The 27,785-nt window shown below is 40.8% G+C and overlaps 1 protein-coding gene across 1 annotated transcript in view; it reads left to right on the top strand.

Moving 5' to 3' along the window:
• The window catches only part of RYR3 (ryanodine receptor 3), a 546,114-nt gene that overhangs the window by 302,588 nt on the left and 215,741 nt on the right, over nucleotides 1–27,785 (top strand). Inside the window, 5 exon segments of the mRNA XM_070468944.1 lie at nucleotides 10,185–10,238; nucleotides 10,241–10,267; nucleotides 10,270–10,314; nucleotides 10,317–10,377; nucleotides 22,734–22,950. Of these exon segments, the coding sequence (XP_070325045.1) occupies nucleotides 10,185–10,238; nucleotides 10,241–10,267; nucleotides 10,270–10,314; nucleotides 10,317–10,377; nucleotides 22,734–22,950 (404 nt within the window).

Here is a 27,785-nt window from a genome sequence, read left to right as displayed (position 1 = left end):
TATGTATTTGTTGACTGTGCTGGGTCTTCGTTGCTGCACGGGGTTTTCTCCAGCTGTGGGACAAGTGGGGGCTTCTCATGGTGATGGCTTGTCTTCTGCAGATCACAGGCTCTAGGGGGCATGGGCTTCAGTAGTTTAGCTGTGGCACTGAGGCTCAGTAGTTGCAGTTCCCAGGCTCTAGAGCACAGCCTCAGTAGTTGTGGCACACAGGCTAAGTTGCTCCAAGGTCTATGGGATCTTCCCGGACCGGTGATCATACCCATGTCTCCTGCACTGACGGGGGGATTCTTTACCACTGAGCCACCAGAGAAGCCTGAAACGGTCCTCTTTTAAACCACGAGTCTGTACTTCAGTTGCATCATCTAGTGAAGATCACTTCACTTTTCTCAAGCTCACTGTCTGCTGCTTTACAGTTCATTGCATGGATTTGTCAAGGTTCCATGGGCAAACAGGAAAGGAGAGAAAGACTGAGTGTTTATTGACTTTGCAGTAAGCTGCATATCTTTTGTACATTTTTTCTCTCATTTTATCCTTACAATGACCCCCTACAGTGGATAATGTTGATCTCATACTACAGACATGGAAACTGAACACAAAGATGTTTAGTTAACTTATTCGCAGTCACACAGAGAAGGCTCTATATCTGACTACAAGTCTGTCATCTTGTGGTTGTAACATGTTGCTTTGTAATATACTTTATAAGGTGTCTGGATCTGTACCTGACACATGGTAGTTGCTAATCTCTTAAAAGATTTTAAAACTTCCTTTTTAGATATACACTTATGCTTTCCCCAGAAATGTCTGTGGTTGCCTGTGGAGGAGTGAGTTGGCTTCTGAATGGGTGGAAATGTAAGACTAACCCTCATACTTTTACCCACTGCAGAGGCTCTACCCCTCCCCTCCCCTGTCTACAGCTTGTCTTATCTGTATCTTTTGCAAAACTGGAACTGGAGATATTGTGTCCCTTATAGAAATTCCTTGGGTAAGCATAGTGCTGTGTGCCTCTTACATAAGGAGCCAGGACATACAATCCTCCTTAAATCCAGTACCAGGGAAAAGTTTGTATGTACAAGGCAGACCTATGTATTTTCTTTTGTAACTGAGAACTACACAATCCATCACATTTTTCTCCTGCTTTTAGCTTCCAGCTAAAACCAATAGCTCAGGTCCTAGTGACATGTTTCTTACAATTGATCTTTACTTTCAATTAATCAATATTTTTTAATCTTTGTGCTATTTTATATTCAGTATAAACATTTTTTTTACCTCTTAGGAATGGTGCAAATGTGTTTATTTATATATGTATCTGGGATCATTTATAAGAAGAAATTGTCTGATTCTGTGTTTTGTGTATCCCGGGGATAGTGTGTTGCAGACAAAAGTGGGTACAAAATGGCAGGATGATAGAGTGAAGTGAACGTCTTGTTCTCTTATCCTTCCAGTTTAACTTTCCCTGGTTTCATTTCATGAGTGGTGAAGGTGGGTCTTCTCTGGATTCTCAGAGCCCCACCGTAGAGCCATTGTTTCTGTGGTCGTATAGTTGCAGTAACCTTTAGCTTAGGTTATCATCAGACAGCATAAGGATCTCGGAAAATTATCTCTGGGGAAGGGATTTGAAAAGAAAGAATCACTATTCTCATATACTTACAGCTCCTGAGTTTAATAAAATTGAACCTGTAGGGGGATGAGTGGGGTTGAGGAGAGAGAAGCATTGCCCACTGCCTGCTGGTTGCTGCTCAGCTCTTCCCTCTCTTCACCACGACCCAAGCATATTCTCTGCATCCCAGGTGCTTGTGCTCAGTTGTGTCCGACTTGTTGCAGTCACATGGACTGTAGCCCATCAGGCCCCTCTGTCCGTGGAATTCTTCAGGCAAGAATGCTGGAGTGGGTTGCCATTTCCTCCTCCAGGGGATCTTCCCAACCCAGGGGTCAAATCTGCATCTCTTGCGCCTTCTGCATTGGCAGGTGGATTCACCTGGGCAGTCCTCTCTGGATCCCAGGCTGCACTTAGGGAGAACTCTGGATTGACTGAGGCACTATGAAGTCCACCAAGACCCTTGGATGGAGCAAATTGGCCCCTAGTTTCAAAGAAAAACCAGCCCATTCTCAAAAGAGAACATTTATTCCATCTTTTCCAGATTTCACAGTCCTCCATGGGGCACTTGACATATCCCTTTATAAAAATTTGCAAAATAAATGCATCAGTGAGTCAGGAGGCAGAGAACCCACTCATTGCACATCCAGAAAGCGCTCGCTACTGTCAGTACATTTCAGGACCTGGACATCCATCCTATTGTAGGATCAATCCATCCTATTGTGTATCATTCCAGGAATGTACAGTGCTCCCTTTTTCCTTCTTATCTGCTCAAGACCAGAAAGCCAGGTAAATATTACCCACATAGTAATATAGCTTCGCCTAGGAGCGTTTTGGGGGTCTTCATCACTCAATCTTCAGCATCTGGTGAGATGTAAAGAAACCAGCATCCACAAAATTGGCATCTTTTTTGCTCACTAAAACACAAAGCTTCCTTGGGTCTGGGCATCATTCTGAATTCTCCAACTTGCACCCAGGTAACATTTATCTTGCAGAAGGCAGAACAGGTAAATATGTCAGCGTGTGCACCAGTGGAAGAAATAAGGTTTCTGTTAATGACTCCCACCAGGACAGCAATGAATTTTGGACTGTCTGATGAAAAGGTAATAGTTGATGTAGAAATGGAGTGGAAGTGACGCTCCAGCTTACTACAGGAGAGAATAGAGGGTGGCTCGGGAGAAGTGGTGGATACTGGTCTGACCATTTTTCTTCCTTTCTTGAGATGTAAATGCCCAGGTCCACTGCCTGTATTTCTTATCGGAGTATAGTTGATTTACAGTGTTATGTTAGTTTCAAGTGCACTGTGAAGTGAATCAGTTATACACATACATATATTCACTTGGGTTTTTTTTGAGTCTTTTCCCATATAAACCATTACAGACTACTGAGTAGGGTTCTCTGTGCTACACAGCATATGTATTCTTATTAGTTATCTATTTTGTATATAGCAATGTATACGTATCAATCCCAATCTCCCAATTTATCTCTCCCCCCACCAATCCCCTGGTAACCGTAAGTTTGTTTTCTATATCTGTGACTCTACTTCTGTTTTGTAAACAAGTTCATTGGCACCCTTTTTTTTTAGATTCCACTTATAAGTGACATCCTATATTTGTCTTTCTCTGTCTGACTTACTTCACTCAGTGTGACAATCTCTAGGAATGGGAAAATGTTTGCAAGTGAAGCAACCAACAAGGGATTAGTCTCCAAAATATACAGACAGCTTATTCAGCTCAATATCAAAAGAACAGATAATCCAATCAAAAGATGAGTGGAATATCTAAATTGACATTTCTCCAAAGAAGACAAATGAAAAGATGTTCAACATCACAGTTATTAGGGAAAAGCAAGTCAAAACTGCAATGAGGTATCACCTCACACCAGTCAGAGTAACAATCATCAAAAAATCCACAAACAGTAAATACTGAAAAGGGTGTGGAGAAAAGGGAACCCTCCTACACTACTGATGGGAATGTAAATTGGTACTATCACCAGAGAGAACAGTATGGAGATTCCTTAAAAAAACTAAAATTAGAACTACCACATGACCCACTGATCTCACTACTGGGCATATTCCCAGAGAAGATCATAAGTCAAAAAGATACATGCACCCCACTGTTCATAGTAACATATTTTACAATATCCAGGGCATGGAAGCAACTTAAATATCCCTTGCCAGATATATAAATAAGATGTAGTACATATATACAATGGAATATTACTCGGCCATAAAAAGAACAAAATCATGCCATTTGTAGCAGCGTGGATGGTCCATTACCTTTAAACTTATCATGCATAAATTAAGCCACAGCCTTGAGCTGGACTTTACTACTTATTAAAGCACAAAGGATGTTGCTAAAGTTGGAAAGATGGCAGAGCCCCTAATACTTCTGTCAATAGAGAAATTTAAGAAGCAGCAGCATGACTTTGGAGTTATGCCTGGGTTTGAATCCCAGCTCTTCACTTACTTGGTTTTTTTGACACCAGGCAAATTACTTAACCTCCCAGATACTTGGTTTCCTCTGATAAAATGAAGATGATACAAGAATCTTAGGAAATTTAAATGAGGGTAAAGGATGTTAAGTTCTTGACACACACTAAATGCAAAATAAATATCTCTTCCCTACTTTTATTGTCTATGAAGTCAACTGTCATCATAGAGACCAAGTGCAGAGTTCTGGGTACCCCCCTCGAGACCATGAGATTAGCTCCATCCTGAGAGGAAACGGAGCCCAGGCCCCATGCTGAATGGGGAAGAAGGTTCCAAAGTGCCATCCTGGGAAATATGAAGGAGTTTTTCCTCTGGGTGGGAGGAGGGCAGCCTTCATAGGTCTTCACCAAAGCCTATGAAGTTTCTTTCAATCATCAGCTGTACAAATATCCCCCATCTGAACCCTGCCCAGCCCTCCCTACAGACTCCCGAGTCAGCCCAGCCACTGTGAATATCCTTTCAGAGGAATGGCTCTTTCCTTGTCCTGGCATCACTTTCCCTCTCCTGATACAGCCTTTACATATGTAGCCTTTCAGAACCGCAGTTGGGGGTGAATTAGGCTCAGAGTAGCCTATATAGTAGGGCTTCCTAGGTGGTGCAGTGCTAAAGAATTTGTCTGCCGATGCAGGAGATGCAAGAGATGGGGGTTCAACCCCTGGGTTGGGAAGATCCCTTGGAGTAGGAAATGGCAACCCAATCCAGTATTCTTACCTGGGAAATTCCATGGACAGAGGAGCCTGGCAGGCTACAGTCCATGGGGTTACAAAAAGTTGACAATGACTGAGCATGCGCACACACATACACAGTCCATATAGTACATCACTGGTTAGGGAGCAATTTCATAGAAGGAAATCACACATTGTCTTCCCTTGTTGCAAATTTTCCCCTTGAAAAATTTGAGTAAGTAGAGGAATTCACCTTCCGTAAGAGAGAAAGTGATACAGAAAGTAAATGAATGGAATAAAATTCTTTCCTAATTACTTAGGACTTCTTACTCATCAGGACAATTTGATGAGTGGGCTCCTGTCTCCCTACTAAGATGAGCTCCAGAGTATTGGTTCATCTATCAAAACACAGCCCACTGTGACTTGAACTTTTCCAACCACAGTGCTATATGTGGAGGATTCGAGGAGTAGCTGTAGGACACCACAGTTTTGATGTATTTGGATCTTCTCTGTTTCCAAATGCCTGAGTATTTGTGTTTACATTAGAAAACCAAACTCTGCGGTGCCTGGGGCGATGGAAATGCTGAGCGTCAGTGTTTCCACTTGTCTACATGACTCATCAGAAGATATAAAAGCCTGCAGTAACACATCCTTAAGTTCATTTGAAAATGTGTGGCATGTGATAAAGTGGCTCTTTACTTCATCTTAAAAGTGCTAGGCTTGGAACGGCCTTTCCAAGCCCTCTGGGACCTTCCAACGGTCCTGAGCCTCTAAGTCAGGGGTTTTCTTCAGACTTACAGAGGCCACAAGGCTTCCCAGCCTGTCCCAATAGGTGGTCTCTAGGATTACTCAGAGTTCCTAATATCTGGCAAAGCAGTTAAAATGATTTAGAAAAACTCTCCATGTCATATTTGCTTCTCCTTTCTACAGCATCACATTCCTGTTGGTTGTGCCAAAACCATCCAGTACATTTTAAATGTATTTGAAAGTGCCTGTTTAGAGCATGGTCTTTCAATAGAGATTTATTGATTTTTCAGTAACTCCTTTTTCAAGTCACTTTCCTGGACTCAGTCCTCAATGCTATGATTCTCTGTACTGTTGTTTTTACCTAATATTACAAAGGACATAAGATCCCAACAATACGCTAGTAAGCTTATCTCCTGTTAACCTAGTGATGAAAGTGTCTGGAGTTATACAAGCAATAGAAATAGTATTTATTGTAGGTTGCACTGTGTCAGGCTCTTCCAGTTACTCTTTATGGAACAATTCATTCAAAACTCACAGTAACCCCAGGATATTATTATTTTCATTAGATAGATGAGGAATCTGTGTCCACAAAGGTCAGTGACTTGCCCAAGCTCACACAGTGAGTGGCAGCACCAGGATTCAAGCCCAGGGAGCCTGGTTCTAGAAACACCCTTTACTGCCACATGCAACTGCCTCTCGAGAGGCACACAGGACATAAGTCATTGTCTTGTCGAAATCATGGGAATAATCATTTGCTGTGCTTGGTCACTCAGTCTTGTCTGATTCTTTGCAACCCCATGGACTGTAACCCACCAGGCTCCACTGTCCATGGGATTATCCCGGCAAGGATACTGGAGTGAGTTGCCATTTCCTTCTCTAGGGAATAATGACCATACCTTAAAAACCTCTTGACAGCATCACTGTGAGCATTATTGTCCCCATTTTGTGGACATAGAGAAGCTGATTTCTTAATGAAATCACAGCAGATAAAGACTGGGTATTTGAACTCAGCCCTTTCTATGGCTCCGAGACCGCTCTCACCCCCATGCCACCTCATTACAGGCAGTTGGAAAAACAAGCTTATTCTTTAAATGTGGATACAGGACCCTTCAGAATCATCTGGAGTCGTGAAAACCCTCCTCAGGTAGAGATTGCTTCTTCCAGATGGGAATGGTTTTATGAAACAGAATGTACAAAAGCAGTGTCATCATTTTCTAGTTTCAAATCTTTACACTACTCATGTTTTAGAGCTAGATGTACTTTATCAGATGACCTTTTACAACATGAATGTTACATGAAATGGACTCTTTTATGCAAATAGACTTCTCATTACTTTGCCCTAAGCACTTGCTAAGCACGTGCTTTATATCCAATGATTAACCAGTCTCCCTTCAGTTTCTGGATTATATTGATCCCAACTCTATATTCTCTATGTGTTTTAAATATAGGCTCAGACTATGATTTCAGTTTGCCTACAGATGCTCTTAACAAGTGTTCCAGTGGCAACTTCTACTAGGCTCCCAGTCTCTTAAAATAAGGGAGATGAAAGAAAATGTCCTTCACCACAAGGACACAGTTGCTCATCCTGCTGGTGGTTTTCAACCAAGAGAGCACACTGGACAGATATTCTCCCACCCATCCTTCCTCCAGGAAGGCACCTGGTGCTGTGGTGTAAATAAAGCTTGGAAACTTGGTTTCTGATGGCATCAAAGCGCTGCTGTATGAAGAACATCCACCGTGAAGGCTACTCTGCCTCCTCACTGGCTGAGTCTCAGACTGGCACCGAAGCCAGGAGTAAATTCTGAGAGGGTGGGGTGAGAGGGCGCCGGAGTCACAATTCAACACGGTCAGTTTTGTCCTAGTTAATGTCGATCTCAGAAAGGTGAGATCTGTTATTATCTTTGTTTTTTCTGCTGAGTCAGGTCTTAGCTGCGGCGCATGGGATCTTTTCATTGCAGCACACAGACTCTCTCTAGTGTGGCATGAGGGCTTAGTTGATCCTCAGCAACTGGGATCTTAGTTTGCTGACCAAGGATTGAACCCACGTCCCCTGCACTGAAAGGCAGATTCTTAACCCTTGGGCCACCAGGGAAATCCCTTCATTTGTATCTTTATCCAGTAAGGATATGGATACTTTTGAAGTTAGTTGTCTAACTCAGCATTTCAATTAACTCCTGGTTTTCACAAATTCATAGAAATCTCTTGGGATTTGTTCAAATGACTGCAGTGATATTTTCCAGAAGTTAAACTAATTGAAAAAGAAACAGTCGAAGCAGGAAAGATTGGTTTTTAATGGAAAAACAAGAGCTCTTAAGAATGAGACAATTATGGCAAGGTTTGCTGAGTTTTAATACCATAGGTTCCTTTCATAACAGAGTTAATATGATAAGGAAGTAAAGATTCTGGGACCCTGGGGTATCTACACTCCATAAGAGGAGCTGAGAGGTCTCAGTCTTGTCAAATGGAGACAGGAAAAGTATCAAACCTACATACTCATCAAGTTTGCTAAGATTTTGTTTTAAATAGTGTTGATTGTAGGTCCTACAGCTTTCCCAGGTGGCCTGAGTGGTAAAAAAAAAAAAAAAAAAAAACCCGCCTGCCAATGCAGGAGACATAAGAGATGCGAGTTTGATCCCTGGGTTAGGAAGATCCCCTGAAGGCGGGCACAGATCCCACCCCAGTATTCCTGCCCAGAGAATCCCAGGGACAGAGGAGACCTGGTGGGCTACAGTCCATAGGGTCACAAAGAGTCAGATACAACTCAAGTAACTTAGCATATACCTAAGTCCTACAGTGGGAGAAGGCAATGGTGACCCACTCCAGTCCTCTTGCCTGGAAAATCCCATGGACAGAGGAGCCTGGTAGGCTGCAGTCCGTGGGGTCGGAAAAGTCAGACATGACTGAGCGACTTCACTTTCACTTTTCACTTTCATGCATTGGAGAAGGAAATGGCAACCCACTCCAGTGTTCTTGCCTGGAGAATCCCAGGGACAGAGGAGCCTGGTGGGCTGCCGTCTATGGGGTCGCACAGAGTCAGACACGACTGAAGCGACTTAGCAGCAGCAGCAGCAGCAAGTCCTACAGTGAGGAAATTATTCTTCATTCTCAGTGATGTAACAAGGTGTAAAGTTACAAAAACAGGGTCTGAGGCCATCCCAGGCTCACTTGCCAGTGTGCACTGAATGTTTCAGATGCTGTTGCGCTGTGACTGTGCTTGGTGGTCCAGGTTCTTTATTCCCTGACCGCCCCTCATCAAGCTCAGCCCCTCCAAACTCTAGCCATTCTGCAAATATGTCATACACTCATATACTCCTTTTGCACAAGCTGCTCCTTCTGTCTGGAATGCTCATTTCTTTCTCATTTATCTAGTGAATCTTTCGGTCTTCATTTTTAATTTGTTCCACACTCCCAGGCTGACTTAGCATTTTCTGCCTCTAAAGACATCTCATCATGTACACCTTCACTCAAACAGTTACACTTACCTGTAGTTCTAGATCTGAACTATGAAATTCTTCAGGACTGGAACTGGGTCCTCTGTCTTTGATCCCCAGTCCCATGTATAATATCTGCCTCATTACCGTTTGTGGAAGGGTGGGAGGGAATATAGTATGGTTTTATCAATTACCCAAAATAACCAGAAGTGGGTACCTAATTTTTCATTAAGGAGAATGTAGTGGTTTCACTATTTTAAAATCCAGCATTTAGTTTGGAATCTATTACTGGAATAGCAATAACCACTGAAAATGTAAAAGAGTTCTAAACAGAGATTAGAAATATCACATAGCATAGATGTATGTACAAGATTTATGAACAAGTCATATACTCATCATAAGGGGATTTTTAAATTACCTTTTCATGGTGTGTTATTGTCATTAAAATCTATTTTCTGATGAATATTCCATTATAAAATCAAATATTTGCAATGTGATAAGTGGAAAAAACAAGTTACAAAACCTACAATATTCAAGTTTGAATATTAATATACATATGAAAAAATTAAAAATTTTTATTTTACATTTTTTCCTTATTTATAATTTTCTATATACACAATTAGCATTTATAATAAATGTGTACTGCTTCCATGATCAAGAAACAAGATACACATTTCTTAGAGTTTTGCTTAAAACCCTGTTCAAGGATTTTTGACAAAACCTTTTGCCCCTTCATTACCCCCAACTGAACTGAAAACTTGGTAGTGGGATGGGCAGAGTGGTTCTGATAATTTACTTCTAAACCTTCCAGAATTAGATGGTATAACAGAAAACGTAAGAGACAATTTTCTTACTACTTCAAGTTGGGTCAGAAAATGATAAATCATCTTACAAAAGATAAGCAACAATAGAAGAAATCAGCAGAACAGCAAAGAACTGACAATGAGTTTCCCTGCCTCAGTAAAGTTATAAAATTCTTTAGAACTAGGAAGTAAACTGTTCGTGACCAGATGGTCTTGCTCTTGCTCACTTGGACAGCGCCTTCATCCAGTGCTGAAGCAGTGGGACTCATCTCATCCTGGCTGTCCATTCGCAGAGCTTAGGAAGCCATTTCTCATTGCTCACCTCACACAGGAAAGGCAAAGTCGCATTAAAATGCAGTCTATCCAGACCTCTGTCCCTCCCACCCGCCATGGGTGGCCTGTGAATGTTTCCCCAGAGTCCTACATGCCTTCCTCCTGTTCTTTGCTCACCAGGTCGCATACCCAGAGCCGTGGCCTCCATCAACCAGCACCTCCTGAAGTCGGACGACGTGGTAAGCTGTTGCCTGGACCTGGGGGCACCCAGCATCTCTTTCCGCATCAACGGGCAGCCTGTGCAGGGGATGTTTGAGAACTTCAACACGGATGGGCTCTTCTTCCCTGTGGTGAGCTTTTCGGCAGGTGTCAAGTAAGTTTTGGCTGTGATTTCATGGAGAGTAGTTGTTCCCCCACCTCCCCATCAGTTCTATGAGCTGGCGAGCATGGTAATCTCCTTCAGGGTTTCAGCACCATGAGCCAAACTCCCCCAAGAAAGCAATGGTGAAAGGGGAGGAGCAATTTAGAGTCACATGTATATACTTTTTGAACACATACCTCCTGCCAGGCTTTATATATAATGTCCTCTGATAAATAGTAAGATGAATAAGATCAATCCTACATAGAAAATGATCTTCATAATTATAACAAGTATTTTATGCTCTTTTATGAAGATAAAATTTTTAAAAATTTTATAAAAATTTATCTTATGAAAATTTAAAAGATACCATTATAAATAAGACAATAAATATACCACCCATAATCCCAGTGTTTACTTATAATCTCTATTACTATTTTGGTGTATTTTCGTCAAGATTTTTATATTATAGATACATGTATTTTTTAATTAACATCACACTAAGTAGGAAGTTTTATGTCTTGACTATTTTTCATTCAACAGTAAGTAGTGAGTATTTTTCTGAGTTATTAAGTATCTTCCTCAAAATGATTTTTATGGCCAATAATATCCTTTTATTTGGCCATCCCATAATATAACCATTACTTTGTGTTAGACTTTCATACTGATTTCATTTTTATTGTCACAAATGAAATTATCATCAACATCCTTGAGGATAGCTCATTGTCTGCATTTCTGTTTAGTTCCTCCCAGAAGCAGATTAAAAAGTATAATCTTTTTAAAGTCTAAACTTATAGTTTCTTGGCTAAAGAGACTTTCAGAAAGATTGTATGAACATTCAGAATTCATGATCAACAATTCTAAAGTCTAAAAAGGTCTGAAAAGCATACATGTCTTCTTTGGCCCGAACACTTGTCTCATGTACCCAACCTGAGCTGGTCTTCTTTAACTGATTTCACTGCAAAATCTGACCTGAACTCATTTTATGGCAAAAACCGTCATCAACAGAAATCAGACTGTTTTCAATTTTTCGTGTATTCTATTTCTTGTGAATATTTACGTTTAACTGCAAAAATATCAGTGTGTTTAATTATGGAGTACAGCCTCTCACCTAACTGGAGGTTCTGTTTAATATATACTACATCTTATCTTTGGTCTTTTTTGTTTATTTGTTATTATTATTTGAATTGGCTGCTCCAGGTCTTATTTGTGGCACATGGGATCTTTGATCTTCACTGCAGTGTGCAGAATCTTCTTAGCTGCAGCATGTGGGATCTTTAGCTTCAGCAGGAGCACTTTTAGCTGTGGCATGTGAGATCTAGTTCCCTGATCAAGGGTGGAACCTGGCCCCCTGCACTGGGATCATTGAGTATTAGCCACTGGACTGCCAGGGAAGTCCCTGTCTTTTTTAAAATCGAAAGTCCCAAGTCTGAAGAACAGCTGCAAATATTTCAGAAAAAGGATTTGTGCCTTTGGTATCATTTAAAGTAACCCAACTGATTGGCTTCTCATTAACTTTTACTGTTATTGGTTATTTTTAATCTTTGCCAATTTGAAGAAATTGTATCTTAAAGTTTTAGCTTCCTATTTCTTTGATTACCGATGTGGTTAAACATCTTTTATGCTTATTACTCTTACATACTATTTCAGCCCAGTATTTTTTAAAATTTTGTCTTCCTTGCCTTCCTGGTATTAATTTTATGAGCAATTTTTATATATTAAGGTTGTTAAACTATTATTGCTTTCATATATTTTCCCAGTGTGTGATTTAACTTTTTATCACTGAGGTTTTTTTTTCATATTTTTTTCCCTTTTACAAAAGTAATGTAAGTCCAAAAAATAGAAATACCAAGAACCCATAATTGTACCACCCAGAGATAATGATATTGCTTTTTATTTATACATCTCAATAATTTTACGTTACACTGGGCTTGTACTATGCCTACTGTTGTTCTTCATACTTTAACAATGCCAACTATCATTTTCATTGTTCTCTCCCTTTCCTTGTACCAGTTGGATGCTGTATTATTTTAGTCTGAGAATACATTTTGACATTTTTTAAGGCAAAACCTCATTATAATGCTCTTGTTGCAAAATTTTCTCATCCATTCTTGATCCCTACTTGCTAAAGAGCTCATAATTGAGTGGGAAACTAGAGTAAATACAGTTAAAATCATGTTGGTTTCCATTAAAAAGGGTCATGAAAAGAGGAGAGTTATGGAGAGCATACACTTAGAGCTGGCATCACAAAAAAATCCATCTGAGAACTTCTAGTATCCTAGTGGTGATACTTCCAGAGTGATACCACTGTGACAGGTCTCAGAACCTCCCGAAGATTGATAAACCAAGGCATATACAAGTATTCCCTCCCCAAAAAAATGGATATAACTTTATATTTCAGTTAAATAAACTATTTTTGAGTAAAGAGTTATCCTTTGGACATAATATTTAACCTTTGGAGTTTGTCACAGATATGCAAACGTATATCATATATAGGGCTTCCCAGGTGGCACTACTGGTAAAGAACCTGCCTGCTAATGCAGGAGATTTAAGAGATGCAAGTTCAATCCATGGGTCAGGAAGATTCCCTGAAAGAAGGCGTGGCAGCCCACTGCAATATTCTTGCCTGGGGAATCCCATGGACAGAGGATCCTGGTGGGCTGCAGTCCATAGGGTTGCAAAAAGTTGGAAATAGTCCAGGTAACTTAGCACACATGCACGCCTGCATAGTATACAGTACAGTTGTACCTTGTTTTATTGCACTTCACGTTATTGTAGTTTTTACAAATTGTAGGTTTGTGGCAACCCTGTATCAAGCAAGTCTATTTTTCCAACAGCGTTATTTTTTAATTAATGTATGCACATTGTTTTTCAAGATAGAATGCTATTGTGCATAACAGACTACAGTATAGTGTAAATGTAACTTTTATGTGTACTTGGAAGCCAAAGTATTTGTGTGACTCACTTTATTGTGATACTTACTTTTGTGATGTCTAGAACCAAACTCATAATGTCTCCAAGGTATGCCTGTAATGTATGTTTGCAGACACACATAGTAATACATAATACACATACCAGCACATGTACACATACACATGTGCAGGCATGTTTATAAACATAGCCATGTAGATGTATATAATATATTGAAATTAAACATTTTCATTGTTTGAGGCTCTTGTAACAAAAGGAGAACAAGTGTAGTGAAACTTTGCTTTAGTTGCTAAATTGTGGCCTACTCTTTTGCCACCCCACGGACTGTAGCCCATCAGACTGCTCTGTCCATGGGATTTCCCAAGCAAGAATACTGGATTGGGTAGTCATTTCATTCTCCAGGGGATCTTCCTGATCCAGGGTTCACACCCACATCTCCTGCTTGACAGCCAGATCTTTACCCCCCAGCCACATGGTTGGCGACTGGGGTTGTAAGTCTGCCCATCACAGGCTCAAGCCAGAGACACTAACATCAGCATTAAAAACTGTGTTCTAAAGAGTTGAGTTCTTTACCGGTGTTTCTCTGTGCTGAGAATATTTCCATGAGAACGTGACTGCAGTTCTTCCTTTTGAAGTGTGACAGAGTGGATCACTCCTATGGCAATCCATAAAGAGCGTGTAGAAAACATTATTGAAAGACAGGCCCTGTAGACACAAAGAAGATTGCTGGGGCAAGATTCTCTGGCAATCGGGGAAGAGCAGTACAAGCCCCACTGTACATCTTTCCCACTGCATTCCCCGGGAATAAAGAGAATGAGCAGAAATCTACGTCCAGCTTAGCAGCATTTGGATCATCCACCTGTTGGTTCAGTGTTGTATCTGGAGAAGCAAGGTCACTGATCAGTTAGTTCTCAGGACCACGTTTGCCTGAGTACTTAATGGCCTTGGTCACCCGCATCAGTGTCATCCCTGTTTTCTTTGACTGCGTCCAACTTACTGGGTTTTGCTAATTTTCAAAGAAAGCCCGCCTACTTTGCAAGAATCTCATCTGAGAAAAGTGCTTAGCTTGTAGTCAGATCTCTGGAGAAGAGGTCTTTTCCAATCTGCTGGCTAATGGATATTTCTGTGCGTTCTGTGTTTAGCCAACAGTACATCTGATCCCACATGTTGCATGATTTTTAGTTGTTCACCCATCCATCCAGTCTCCCTCAGAGCAATGAGACAGGATTTTTGAATATGTACGTTTTTGTTGCTGGGATTTTTTTTTTTTTTTTTTGAAATCTTCTCTTGGTAAAGTTCCTGGTGGTTCAGACGGTAAAGCATCTGCCTACAATGCAGGAGACCCGGCTTCTATCCCTGGGTTGGGAAGATCTCCTGGAGAATGAAATGACACCCCACTCCAGTATTCTTGCCTGGAAAATCCCATGGATGGAGGAGCCTAGTAGGCTACAATCCATGGGGTCTCGAAGAGTCAGACACGATTGAGCGACTTCACTTTCACTTTCTCTTGGTAAAGATGGTGGCTGGGAGGGAAAGAGATAGGGGCTGAAAGGTGTACACAAGGAGAAGATGTTGTGACTAGGTCAGTGGGTCATGCGTCCTCAGTGCACAGGAGAAAGAGAAGCAAAGTTCCAAGATAAGAACTATGAGACATCTAACCCATTTAGAAGGCATAACTGCTGAGAGAATTTGAGAGCGGGGAGTCCAGATACATTGACTTAAAAAGTTAACACCTTCAACAAAAGAACTTCTTGGTTATAGAAATTGAAGGAGCATAAACTGAAGAGTGGTACTCAGGAACTTGATGTCTCTTTAAGTCTCCTTTCTATCAGGAAAAATATTGCCTGTGACATATTCCTATCTTTGGTTCTCAGAACATGATATGGTCTGAGCAGAGGTGAAATCAAAGTTGGTTGCATACGTGGGAAATACATTTTACTGAAATACATCCAGTCTGTCATACGATGTCTTTATTCACGGTCAATGCTAGTCCTCTGTTGAAGTAACCAATTTGTTTATTTTCACTTTTGAGCAAATGGGATCACTGTATCAGTACTTACTCTTTCACATCAACTGGTAAAATATCATTTGGTACTGAAACCCAGCACTTCCCCTCTATATTACTTTGGTTCAGTTGTGCAAAAAGCTAGAAAAAGAAAGCAAGATATTAATTCCAAGTTAAAGTATCTTATTGAAAATAAATGTTTAATAACAAAATTGAAAAGAAATTAGTGTTTTCACCCAATATAGTAGAATACTTGTATAGTTTTATAATGTCATTCTCAGCAAGATGCAAGATTATTCCTATCTAGACAGAGATTTTTCTTCCATCATACAAGAACTCAGAATTGTTACTCATATTTAACTTCTTTTACAGCCCCATTTCCTCCTCTTTATTGGTCTTTACTGAGGTTGTAGTCTTGAATTTGTGATCCCACAATTATTTTTATAATTACAAACTATGCTGTTAACAGTACTTGATCAGGATGTCCTTGCCAGAGGCATCAGAGAGCAAAAATCTTTTTCAATTAGATTTACCCACAGTGAAGTCAAAAGCAGTATGAGTAATTACTAACAAAATCCACAAATCAATATGTGCTCTTTTCTAACCATTATAAATGTGCCTCCTCGGTTTCCTTCTCATGCTAGTTTGTTTGTGGAGGGTATTATGAGTGTAGTAGACCCTCAATGTAACAACCCTGTTTGTTCTAGGACAGAATTTGGGATGAAGCATGTGCACCTTGGAGCCCACCGAAAAGGCTGAATTACTTAGATATCAGAAAGCTCTTATTAAAAGGCAATCTCACCCTGCCAAATGGCATGATGGTGTGTGCCCCACAGAGAACATTGCACTAAAGCCACAGTATATAGTGAAATTTGGGTGCTTAGTTTTGCAGAAAATTGATGAGTTAAGTTGCTATAGTAGAGTATATTTTATAGCTATGGTTAAATTCCGCTTGTGTGTGTGCTGAGTCACTTCAGTCATGTCCAACTCTTCATGACCCTATGGACCATAGCCCACCAGGCTCCTCTGTCCATGGGATTCTCCAGGCAAGAATACTGGAGTGGGTTGTCATGCCCTTCTCCAGGGGATCTTCCTGATCCAGGGATCGAACCTGAGTCTCTTTGTCTCCTGCATTGGCAGGTGAGTTCTTTACCACTGGCGCCACCTGGGAATCCCAAATTCCCCACCGATCTACTTCATCTTCATATGTAAGTCTTTTACCAGCCTTTCTAATTTATAAAAACAACACTCTCCTAAGATGGTTGGTATTTGTGGTTGCTGTTTGTTTTCTGCACCAGGCTTGGCTAAAATTCAGGTAACCAATAGCTTAGCTATTTCCAGCTTGCTGTGGTCAATGCTGTGGAAATTATTGCTGAGATAAATATACTTCTGTGGAGAACATGATGAGCACTGGCTGAATTGCCCTGGGCTTTCATCAAACACTGGCCAGAAAGAAATATGAATGTGGGAATGTACATAACTCAAATTGTTCTCCTGTCTTAGCAATGTGGACTAAAGATGCAATTATGAATCATGACTTATGAGTTGAATTCAGGTCAGCAAAAGCTTGCCATTTCTTTCTGCTGCTAACCACAGCCTGTATCCTTTTCTTCTTTGGAACACTGTCCCAACTCCTGGGAGGGATTCAATAAGAATAATGAGACATCTAGTAAGACTAAAATGATTTCACAGTTTGCTAGTACAGTATGAATAAGGAAACTTAGTCATCTTTTTTGAGTATGGCAAAGGTTTGTCTTGATGTTTACTCTATTTTTTATTCATGGGTCAGTCTTTCAAACTTGAGGATTTATGATAGGTTTTCTCATCTCTTCTGCAAATTGGTAAGTAAAAATGCACAAATCTTAAACGATGAAATTGCAAATGCTAGTGGGGAGTTTTTCAATGCAGTTTTTTCTGTTTATAAAATTAACCTAGTAAATAAAAATCCCTCTCTGCATCCTCAAACTTCACTACTCACAGCTGACTATTACTGAATCCATTGCTCATCTTTAAAGTAGAGAAATCTAAGGAAACAGTCCCTTATTGTAATCACTTTAGGAAGACAAAAAATCTTGGAGAGCTGATGGTGAGTCTGAGTTATAGGAGGAACCGTAGAAGATGATACAAGTGCTTTAGTGGAAGAGATTAAATTGATTAATGAAATTGATTTTTAAAATCTATTAATGTAGAGAAAAATCAGAGGATGAAGAACTAACTTTAATGAGCTCTTAAATTATCTTTTTATTTTCAATTTAATATTTTTTGTGATACTAAGAGATTCAGTGGAACCCAAGGAGCAGGGAAGTATACCCCAAGAGAAGAGAGGTTTATATTTTAATCGAAAATTTCTCATTGATGAATGAGACCAAAGGATTTAAAAGATTAACAGTAAGTGCCAGATAACAGATTTATTGGAAAAAAGAGGCTAGATAGGTGTAACTGTTGTCTCTCTCTCCACTCCTTTAAATCCTTTCTCTGGACTCCTGAATAAGTTCTTGGGCAGGTTCTGTAGCCCTTATTACTCCTTTTAAGACCAGGAACCATCTTGCCAATACTTAAAAATTCCATCTTTTGAAAAGTATAAAAACTCCAGATTTGTATCCAGTTACTGTTTGAGCCCTTCCCTGCTCCCCCTGCAGTTTGAAGCCAGGCTCCTCCTCAGCCACCAGCTCCTGTCTCAGGCCCCTCCAGGGCCTAGAGTCCAGCCCAGACCCAAGATGATTGAAGGGTGAGCACATTCCATGGAGCTGGTGCAGCTGCCTTGTGACATCAAGCCTTTTGTAGCTGCTACATAATTGCTGCATCTTTCTCTTCTGAGGTTCTTTGGTAGGTTTCTCAGAGAGCCCCAGGCTGGGAGCATCCAATTTCAAATCTCTTGACTTGGCTTCCCCACCTGTGCTGGCCACTCCCTTCTGGCTGACCCCAAGCCTCCTCCGTTCCCCCTCCCCCTCCAGCTGTGTGGGCCTCCTGCCTCCCCCAAGCCCTGGGTTTCTGATCTCTGCTTAGTCATTTGCCTTTCCAGGCAGGATTCCTTTCTAATGGCTAGCAGCTGGCTCATCTGTCCCTCTGTTCTGCGCCATCACTAGGCAGACATGTCCCTTGCTACATTCCAGGGACACTCACAAGCTTCTGAGTAGTTCCTTAAAGCCTTCATTTGACTTCCGATGGGAAAGGACTCCCATCCCCTTTCCCCTGACAACTTTCTCCAAATGAATTCTTTACCTTTCTTATCAGTGTGGAGGTAGGGGGTGGGCTAAAGCTGCACTGATTTCACAGTTTTTTCATGGATCCTCATAGTTGTCCAGCACCTCATTTCAGGATGAGAAAACATTGGCATCCTCTGAATTATTTGCATCTGGGACCTCTGCTAAACCAGAGACAAAGGGGGATCCCATTTTAATATCCTCACATCATTAAAGTGGGCTTCAGGTATTTTCTTTCTTGCATTTGGCGGTTCCCTTTACACCTATATTTTATCCCTAATTATTCCCTTTGACCTGGTTGCCGTGGGTCTCCGGGAGAGGGTTTATGAGCACCCCCGGCCTTCATGGTGGTTGTTGGAGCCCTTCCCGCAGACTCTGGGCAGCAGGCGGAGGAGCCACAGATGGTGGTGTGCCCGCACCAGCTCCTGTCCAACCCCGCCTGCTGGGGAGCAGGGCTCCCGTCTGGCAGGGCTTGGGAAGCCACCCAGAACCCTTCTTTTTACCCCTGAAGCACAGCATAATGGCACTGTAAGATGGATGCTTCAGTAAGCAGTAAACATGTTAATTTTTTATTTTACTGTCTTTGTGGCCATTGGAGGCGATAAGTTTAAAATTTATAACCAAATTATCATTCTCCCTTTAATAACTGAATATAAAAGCAGCTTTGTTCTCCCTAAATGCTACCTAGATTTCTACCTTTCTTGATTTGTTCTCTATCCAGAGGACAATAGCAGATTTTAAAGCATAAGAGAAATGTTAAAACTATACATAACTGGCAATAGGGTTTATGAATAATTAAGTCCATCTAGACATCCTGGTAAGAGATCATTTAGTTGGTCTTAGAATCCATACACTAGTGAGTAACAAGAAATACACCAGTTGTACAAGCTCCCCTTGGGCATTCAGCTATTCACTGAAAGAATGCTCAGTGAGAAGGGGAAAGCAGAAAACTTCCCACACAAGTTCTTTTCTCAAAACGATTTATTTTTGTCCCAGAATGATTTAGTTTTGTCCCAGAATGATTTAGTTTAGCCCCATAGTTCCAGCATGTTCCAACATGTCAGTAACCCAGTCTGTTCTGTTGCAACTGAATTTTGGAAAGTTCGTGGCAAATATTAAGGCCTAATTATTATTTCCTGAAGGTTTACTAAATTAGTAACATTGCAGGCTAATGACTCAATTTTGTTCTAATATCTTTGTTCATATTCTTAATACACATAGATCGTGTCCTGTTATATAACGTTTAATGTAGGAACACTCACAGGGAATAATTGTGGTTCTAATTCTATATTATTGTTGTTTAGTACTTTAAAATGGGAAAGTGGGAAGCTTCATATGATTTCTGTAATTAATTTTAAAACAGCATTGCTGTTTTGGATAAAGAATTCGTTTATGTTGGAAAGGGGGAAAAAAACTTAATGCCTTTTACTTGGAGAGACTTTTATTTTCCAATTTTATCATTAGCTGCGCATAATCACAGTTACTCAGCCAACACTGAGACTTTGCTGCAGGTCTTCCCCCACCAGAATATTCCAGTTAAAGGAAGTGAGACCTAGTGGAGAGTATCGCTGTGAGAATCTTTGCGAGAACATAACCTTCCCACATATACCTCCACACACACGGGCCCGCTTCATCACCAATTCCTAACAAGCCAAATTCCAAAACAAAATTGGAATCTAACCACTGCTTTCCAGCTTGGTCTACATCATCTTGTTCCAGCCCAGCCTCATCTCTCACTGGGACTAGATTGATGTTAGGTGCCTCCTGATTGGTCCCCAGACCTGTCTACATGGAACAGTGAGAAGAATCCTGTATTTCTTCTCCTCAAGTCCCTCAGAAGCTCCTCTCCTGAAAGAAACAGACCCTGCCTGATTTGGCCCTGCCCCCTGCCACCTCATCTCTTACCCCTTGGGCTCCCCATGTTCTCACACCGCCCTCCACCCATGTCTTCCCTACCTCAGGGCCTTTGCACATGTTGTTCCTTTCACCCAGAATGCTCTTCCTCCAGATTCTGAACTCACTGGCTTCTCCTTTTCCTTTGGGGTTAACAGAAATATCTCCCCCTCAGAGAAGCCTTTCTAGACCCCAGTCTAGCACCCCCCTCCTTCCCTGAGTTGTTTCAGGCTCCCTCTTTATTCCCTCATCAAATGTCTCCCAATCAGTTGTTATGACTGTTTGCCTCATTGGATGCCTGCTCTGTGACACGAGGGAGAGGGTATTCTCGATATATTGCTGGATCCACAGTGTGGAGAACAGTGCAGTTCATGTGGGCTCGGTAAGTATCATAGTTAGTTATGCTGAGGGGAAGTGGGAGGGAGTGAATATGTGTAGCTGCTGTGTATGTGGATGGATTTTTCCTGTGTAAGATTATTGGTGATCCTGTAGGGCTGTGTATCTTATCATGTCTTAATTACTTAATGTTACTGTCATATTTTCTCATCAATTTAATGTGGTTACAGATGATTTGCAAAAGCTGTTATTTCTAGTCTCAAACCTAAAAGCCTATAAAGTGTCATGTTGAAATACTTTCACTCTCTTCTTGCAGAGGAACTTTGTGCTCTACCCTAACCTAACAATATATATGGGGCAGCCAGAATGCAGAATTAAAATATTTTTAAGATTTCAGTTTGTTGGTAATCCGTGCCAGCCCTGACTGTGGGCCCACAAGGAGTCTTCCTTCTTCCTTGGGAGGTCCGTGTAGGCACTGCTGGAGTGGGCCAGGGCATTAGGCCTGGATGCCAGCAAGGCAGTGGTGCCCCGTCGAAGGCTCTGAAAGCCTAGTGAGCAAACACTGGGTGTCCCTTTGGTCCCTGCATAGCTGTAACCACCTGCTGATACTTTCTCACCGCCTCCCTCATATGGCCACTTTGGGGAACTGCAGCCTCTTCCGTGTATCTTTTCTATTAACATCTCCTGCCATGTATACCATTTCTGTTTAATATTCTCGTGTTACTGGATCTTTTTGCAACTTAAACTAGGAATTTCCTATTTTCCCCAAATATTTATATCATGTTTTCTTTCATTGTTGTGTGAGTAATCTCTCTCAAGTAAAAGGACTTGAAGTTTTCATGCTGTTGTTTTGATGTGATCTTTTCAGAATCTGTCATTATCACTGTTACTCTTTTCAAACTATAGTAATAGTATCTATATTAATGATATCTGTAAATGATTCTCCAACTAGGGGAAGGATGAACTTGATTTTTTTTAATCTAGTGATTTTAATATATGATTTTTTTTTTCTTTCTGACTTACTTCACTCTGTATGACAGATTCTAGGTCCATCCACATCTCTACAAATGACCCAGTTTCATTCCTTTTTATTGGCTGAGTAATATTCCATTTTATTTAAGTACCACATCATCTTTATCCATTTATCTGTCAATAGGCATTTAGGTTGCTTCTATGTCTTGGCTATTGTAAATAGTGCTGCAATAAACATTAAGTGTATGTCTTTTTGAATTATGGTTTTCTCAAGGTATATATGCCCAGGAGTGGGATTTCTGGGTTATATGATACTTCTATTTTTACTTTTTTAAGTGCCTCCATACTGTTATCCATAGTGACTGTATCAATTTATATTCCCACCAACAGTGTGGGAGGGTTCCCTTTTCTCCACACCCTTTCCAGCATTTATTGTTTGTAGACTTTTTTGATGATGGCTGTTTGGATGAGTGTGAGGTGATACCTCATTGTAGTTTTGATTTGTATTTCTCCAATAACTGGTGATGTTGAGCATCTTTTCTTGTGCCTCTTGGCCATCTACATGTCTTCATTGAAGAACTGTCCATTGAGATCTTCTGCCCATTTTTTGATTGGGTTGTTTTCGGTGCTCTGTGATGACCTAGAGGGGTGGGATAGGAGTGGGTAGGAGGGAGGCCCAAAAGAAAGGGGATATATGTATACATATAGCTGATTCACTTCATTGTGCAGCAGAAACTAACACAACATTGTAAAGCAATTATACTCCAATTAAGAAAAAGAACAAAAATCTAGTAGTTTTAATGTATCTTAATTTTTAAGAACTTAGCTGACATGGTCAGTTGAGAATTGTCTGCAGTATGAACTGATACTTGGCTTTATCTCCAATTTAGGGTGTTTACTGTGATGCATCTGACATCATTCACTTCCCAAAAAAATAATTTGGGTAGGGGGAGCTGATCTTTAACTTTCATTTATTTGGGCTGACGTATTATTTTTTTAACCTTTCTTCCTGGTCTCTCCAAATAACACAGAGTACGTTTCCTGCTGGGTGGACGTCATGGAGAATTTAAGTTCCTGCCTCCCTCTGGCTATGCCCCTTGCTATGAAGCCTTACTTCCAAAAGAAAAGATGAGATTGGAGCCTGTCAAAGAGTATAAACGTGATGCTGAAGGAGTTCGAGATCTGTTGGGTACCACCCAGTTCCTCTCCCAAGCCTCTTTCATCCCATGCCCCATAGATACCAGTCAGGTAGGTTCAGGCTGCCAACAGGAGGCATCTTATGGAGATAATGTAATAGGGTCAAATCCTCTTTGCTTCTTCACCATTGAGCTATTCTTACTATACATCTTGTAGCATTGTCATGATATATGAACGACCATTATTCTTTACATTTTCACCATATGCAACAATTGAAGTCTAAGGATTTTGCAATCCATGAACAGTTGAGCACTTGCTACACACCAGGCATTGTACCAGGCTCTGTGAGACACAGGCAGAAATGTCTCAAGATTCTCTGGGCATTCGCAACCAAGTTGAAGAGATAAGCAAAAAAAAAAAAAAAAAAAGTGTAATTTTTTTTTTTTAAGTCTGAGTTTCAGGCTGTGATTGACTAAGGAGCACTTAATTTAAACAGATTATCTTATTTAACCAGTAAAACCCAAATACAGTAGTCATTTGTTTGCTAATAGTTTTCCCAGTTTTGCTCCTTATCAAAACATCATGCCACTTAACTTTGACTTTTCAATAATAAGTCAGTTTTTTAAAAGACTAGTTGGAAGTCAAATAGTGCCTTTTATACATAGCTTAAATATTTTATTGCTACTTTTCTCTGTAGTCTCCTTATATGTCATTGACTTGGTATACTTTTTCTAAAAAAAAAAAAAAAAATTCTCCATGAGCTCCCCTCCTCAAACGTAATTGGGATTTTTGTAAATAATGGTAACACTAATAATCATTATACTAGAGCCAGGGAGATGACACAAAAGGGAAGCAGGTCAAAGGTGCAGGCCCTTCTAAAGCAGGTGGTGATTTCTTAGCCCTAGCTTATAATTGCCAAGTAAAAGTGTCAGGCCAACGCTAGAGTCTTCCAGTTGGTTAGGAGATACTAGAAATCTGAATTTTTATATGAACTCTCATACTTCTTATGAACTATCAACTAATAAATGAAAATGGTAATAATTGTTTATTGTTGCTACTGTAGTAGTAGTCAATTAGAGAAAATAAGGGGGATAAAAGAGAACGTGAGTCCCCAGTTTGTGGCCTCTGTGGAGACAGGAGCAAAGTGCTGGGAAAACATAGAGAAACTTTCCCTGAAGGTATCTGGGGAAGACACTGAGACGCTGAGCTAACAACAGGAGGATAAATATTGGGGGAGTTTGTATTAAAACCTTTAGCTTCTCTTCTTTTCACAACTATTTGTAAGGCCTCCTCAGACAACCATTTTGCCCTTTTGAATTTCTTTTTCTTGGGGATGGTCTTGATCCCTGCCTCCTGTACAGTGTCACGAACCTCCATCCATAGTTCTTCAGGCACTCTGTCTATCCGATCTAGTCTCTTGAATCTATTTCTAACTTCCAGTGTATAATCGTAAGGGATTTGATTTAGGTCATACCTGAATGGTCTAGTGGTTTTCCCTACTTTCTTCAATTTAAGTCTGAATTTGCCAATAAGGCATTCATGATCTGAACCACAGTCAGCTTCTGGTCTTGTTTTTGATGACTGTATAGAGTTTCTCCATTTTTGGCTGCAAAGAGTATAATCACTCTGATTTCGGTATTGACCATCTGGTGATGTCCATGTGTAGAGTCTTCTCTTGTGTTGTTGGAAGAGAGTGTTTGCTATGACCAGTGCATTCTCTTGGTAAAACTCTATTAGCCTTACAAATAGCTGTGAAAAGAAGAGAAGCAAAAGGCAAAGGAGAAAAGGAAAGATATACTCATTTGAATGTAGAGTTTCAAAGAATAGCAAGGAAAGATAAGAAAGCCTTCCTCAGTGATCAATGCAAAGAAATAGAGGAAAATAATAGAATGGAAAAGATTAGAGACCTCTTCAAGAAAGTTAGAGATGCCAAGGGAATATTTCATGCAAAGATGGGCACAATAAAGGACAGACATGGTATGGACCTACTAGAAGCAGAAGAGATTTAGAAGAGGTGGCAAGAATACACAGAAGAACTATACAAAAACATCTTCATGACCCAGATGATCACAATGGTATGATCACTCACCTAGAGCCAGACATCCTGGAATGTGAAGTCAAGTGGGCCTTAGGAAGCATCACTACAAACAAAGCTAGTGGATGTGATGAAATTCCAGTTGAGCTATTTCAAATCTTAAAAGATGATGCTGTGAAAGTGCTGCACTCAATATGCCAACAAATGTGTAAAACTCAGCAGTGGCCACAGGACTGGAAAAGTTCAGTTTTCATTCCAGTCCCTAAGAAAGGCAATGCCAAAGAATGCTCAAACTACCGCACAATTGCACTTATCTCACAGGCTAGTAAAGTAATGCTCAAAATTCTCCAAGTCAGGCTTCAACAATATGTGAACCATGAACTTCCAGATGTTCAAGCTGGATTTAGAAAAGGCAGAGGAACCAGAGATCAAATTGCCAACATCCATCAGATCATCAAAAAAGCAAGAAGTTTCCAGAAAAACATCTTCTACTGCTTTATTGACTACGCCAAAGTCTTTGACTGTGTGGATTACAACAAACTGTGCAAAATTCTTAAAGAGATGGGAATACCAGACCACCTGACCTGTCTCTTGAGAAATCTGTACGCAGGTCAGGAAGCAACAGTTAGGAATGGGCATGGAACAACAGACTGGTTCCAAATAGGGAAAGGAGTACGTCAAGACTGTATATTGTCCCCCTGCTTATTTAACTTATATGCAGAGTACATCATGAGACACGCTGGGCTGGAAGAAGCACAAGCTGGAATCAAGATTGCCGGGAGAAATATCAATAACCTCAGATATGCAGATGACATCACCCTTATGGCAGAGAGTGAAGAAGAACTAAAGGGCCTCTGGATGAAAGTGAAAGAGAAGAGTGGAAAATTTGGGTTAAAACTCAACATTCAAAAAACTAAGATCATGGCATCCAGTCCCATCACTTCTTGGCAAGTAGATGGGGAAACAGTGACAGACTTTATTTTTGGGGCTCAAAAATCACTGCAGATGGTGACTGCAACCATGAAGTTAAAAGACACTTGCTCCTTGGAAGAAAAGTTATGACAAACCTAGACAGCATATTAAAAAGCAGGGACATTACTTTGCGAACCAAGGTCCATCTAGTCAAAGCTATGGTTTTTCCAGTAGTCATGTATGGATGTGAGAGTTGGTCTATTAAGAAAGCTGAGCACTGAAGAATTGATGCTTTTGAACTGTGGTGTTGAGAAGACTCTAGAGAGTCCCTTGGACTGCAAGCAGATCCAACCAATCCATCCTAAAGGAGATCAGTCCTGAATATTCATTGGAAGGATTGATGCTGAAGCTGAAACTCCAATACTTTGGCCACCTGATGTGAAGAGCTGACTCATTTGAAAAGACCCTGATGCTGGGAAAGGTTGAAGGCAGGAGAAGAAGGGGACAACAGAGGATGAGATAGTTGGATGGCATCACCAACTCAATGGACTTGCATTTGAGTAAACTCCGGGAGTTGGTGATGGACAGGGAAGCCTGGTGTGCTGCAGTCCATGGGACTGCAAAGAGTCAGACACAACTGAGCGACTAAACTGAAACTGAACTTGTATTAAAACCAGAGCTGGGCAGCAGTTAAAGAGGTAAAAACATATCTTACTTAGAAGCTCTTGCAGTAGAGTTAAGGGAGCCCCATTATAGAGCTGGGGTCAGTTCTGAACACAACACAGACAGGTGGAGATTTACAGCCAAGGAACAGGGTGGGGCGGGCATGTCAGTGATGCAAAAGTAGTAAGTGGAGCATTGGGGTTGGGATGGATTCTTACTAAACTGACCTGACAGTTCTCACTGAAGGCCTGTCTGAGTGATCTGATATCACCTGGGAGAGGATTGGGGGGGCGGAGGGGAGGAACTGAATAAATTTTATCAGACATGGTGGGTGATCAGATATCAAGGGTGTGGGCTCTCAGTAAACTGAATTAGCAAGATTCTTGCTAAAACTGGAATCCTGAAGACAAGGCCCAAGGATTGAGACTAGAGGAAAAATAGCTCAGAAGCACCCATCTAGAGATTGGGCCAAGGAGAGAGTCTTTGTCATTTGTCATATGGCATGGGAGCAGGGATAGTATATATATTGTGTGTACTATGGGGAGTACTAATAAGAATAAAGGTTGCATATATAAGGGCACAGAACTGTGAGACAGTGTGACCTTTGGGGAGAATTTCAGAAGATTTGGAAAGATGTGTTTGGGAGGACTGAAGAAAGGCACTATATTCTTGATTAATACATCTAGTCTGTGTCTTTGGAAAGTCAAGGGGTAGTTGCGGATGCTCAAAAGGAGAGTGTTTTGATGTAGTTGTATTATTGTCAGCTCATCACTCTGGTCACAGTGTGAAAAATAGATTGGTGGGAGCTGGGGAGAGCAATTGTGAACGGTCTTGTAATGGTCCAGGTAGAAAATAATAAGGTTGAGTGATGTGAAGGAGGGGAACCTTCAGAAAGATGTTTAGGAAATAAGCATGTTGGATTTTGTGACTGATTAGTTGTGGTTGGTGGGGGGCGGGGGTGAAAGTGGAAGTATAATGCCAAGACAAAAGACACCACGATGGCTTTCAGGTTTAGGGCAATTGTGGACACATTCATTCAACAAAAAAGAGAAGTCTAAAATGAGGAAAAAAATTTAAGGAAAAATAATGAATTCTGCTTTGAGTAACATACTGAATTCACTTTGGTGGAAAAATCCTGCAGGCAGTTGGAATAGTGGATCTGAACTACAGGAGTTCAGGCGTGACCACCTGTGAATGGCTGAGATCTCTCAAGAAGAGAGCATAGGGAGAGATGGAATGGGAGAGATGGTCCAGAGGAAGCCAAGAGAGGAAGGAGTCTCTGGAAACAGCCCCTCTTGAGTGACATGTTGTTGTTTAGTGGCCAAGTCGTGTCCAG

This window comes from Odocoileus virginianus, chromosome 6 (genome assembly GCF_023699985.2).
Source record: "Odocoileus virginianus isolate 20LAN1187 ecotype Illinois chromosome 6, Ovbor_1.2, whole genome shotgun sequence".
In the NCBI taxonomy this organism is placed as follows: domain Eukaryota; kingdom Metazoa; phylum Chordata; class Mammalia; order Artiodactyla; family Cervidae; genus Odocoileus; species Odocoileus virginianus.
Note: the sequence above shows the minus strand (reverse complement) of the source record. Positions and strands in the feature narration are given on the sequence as shown.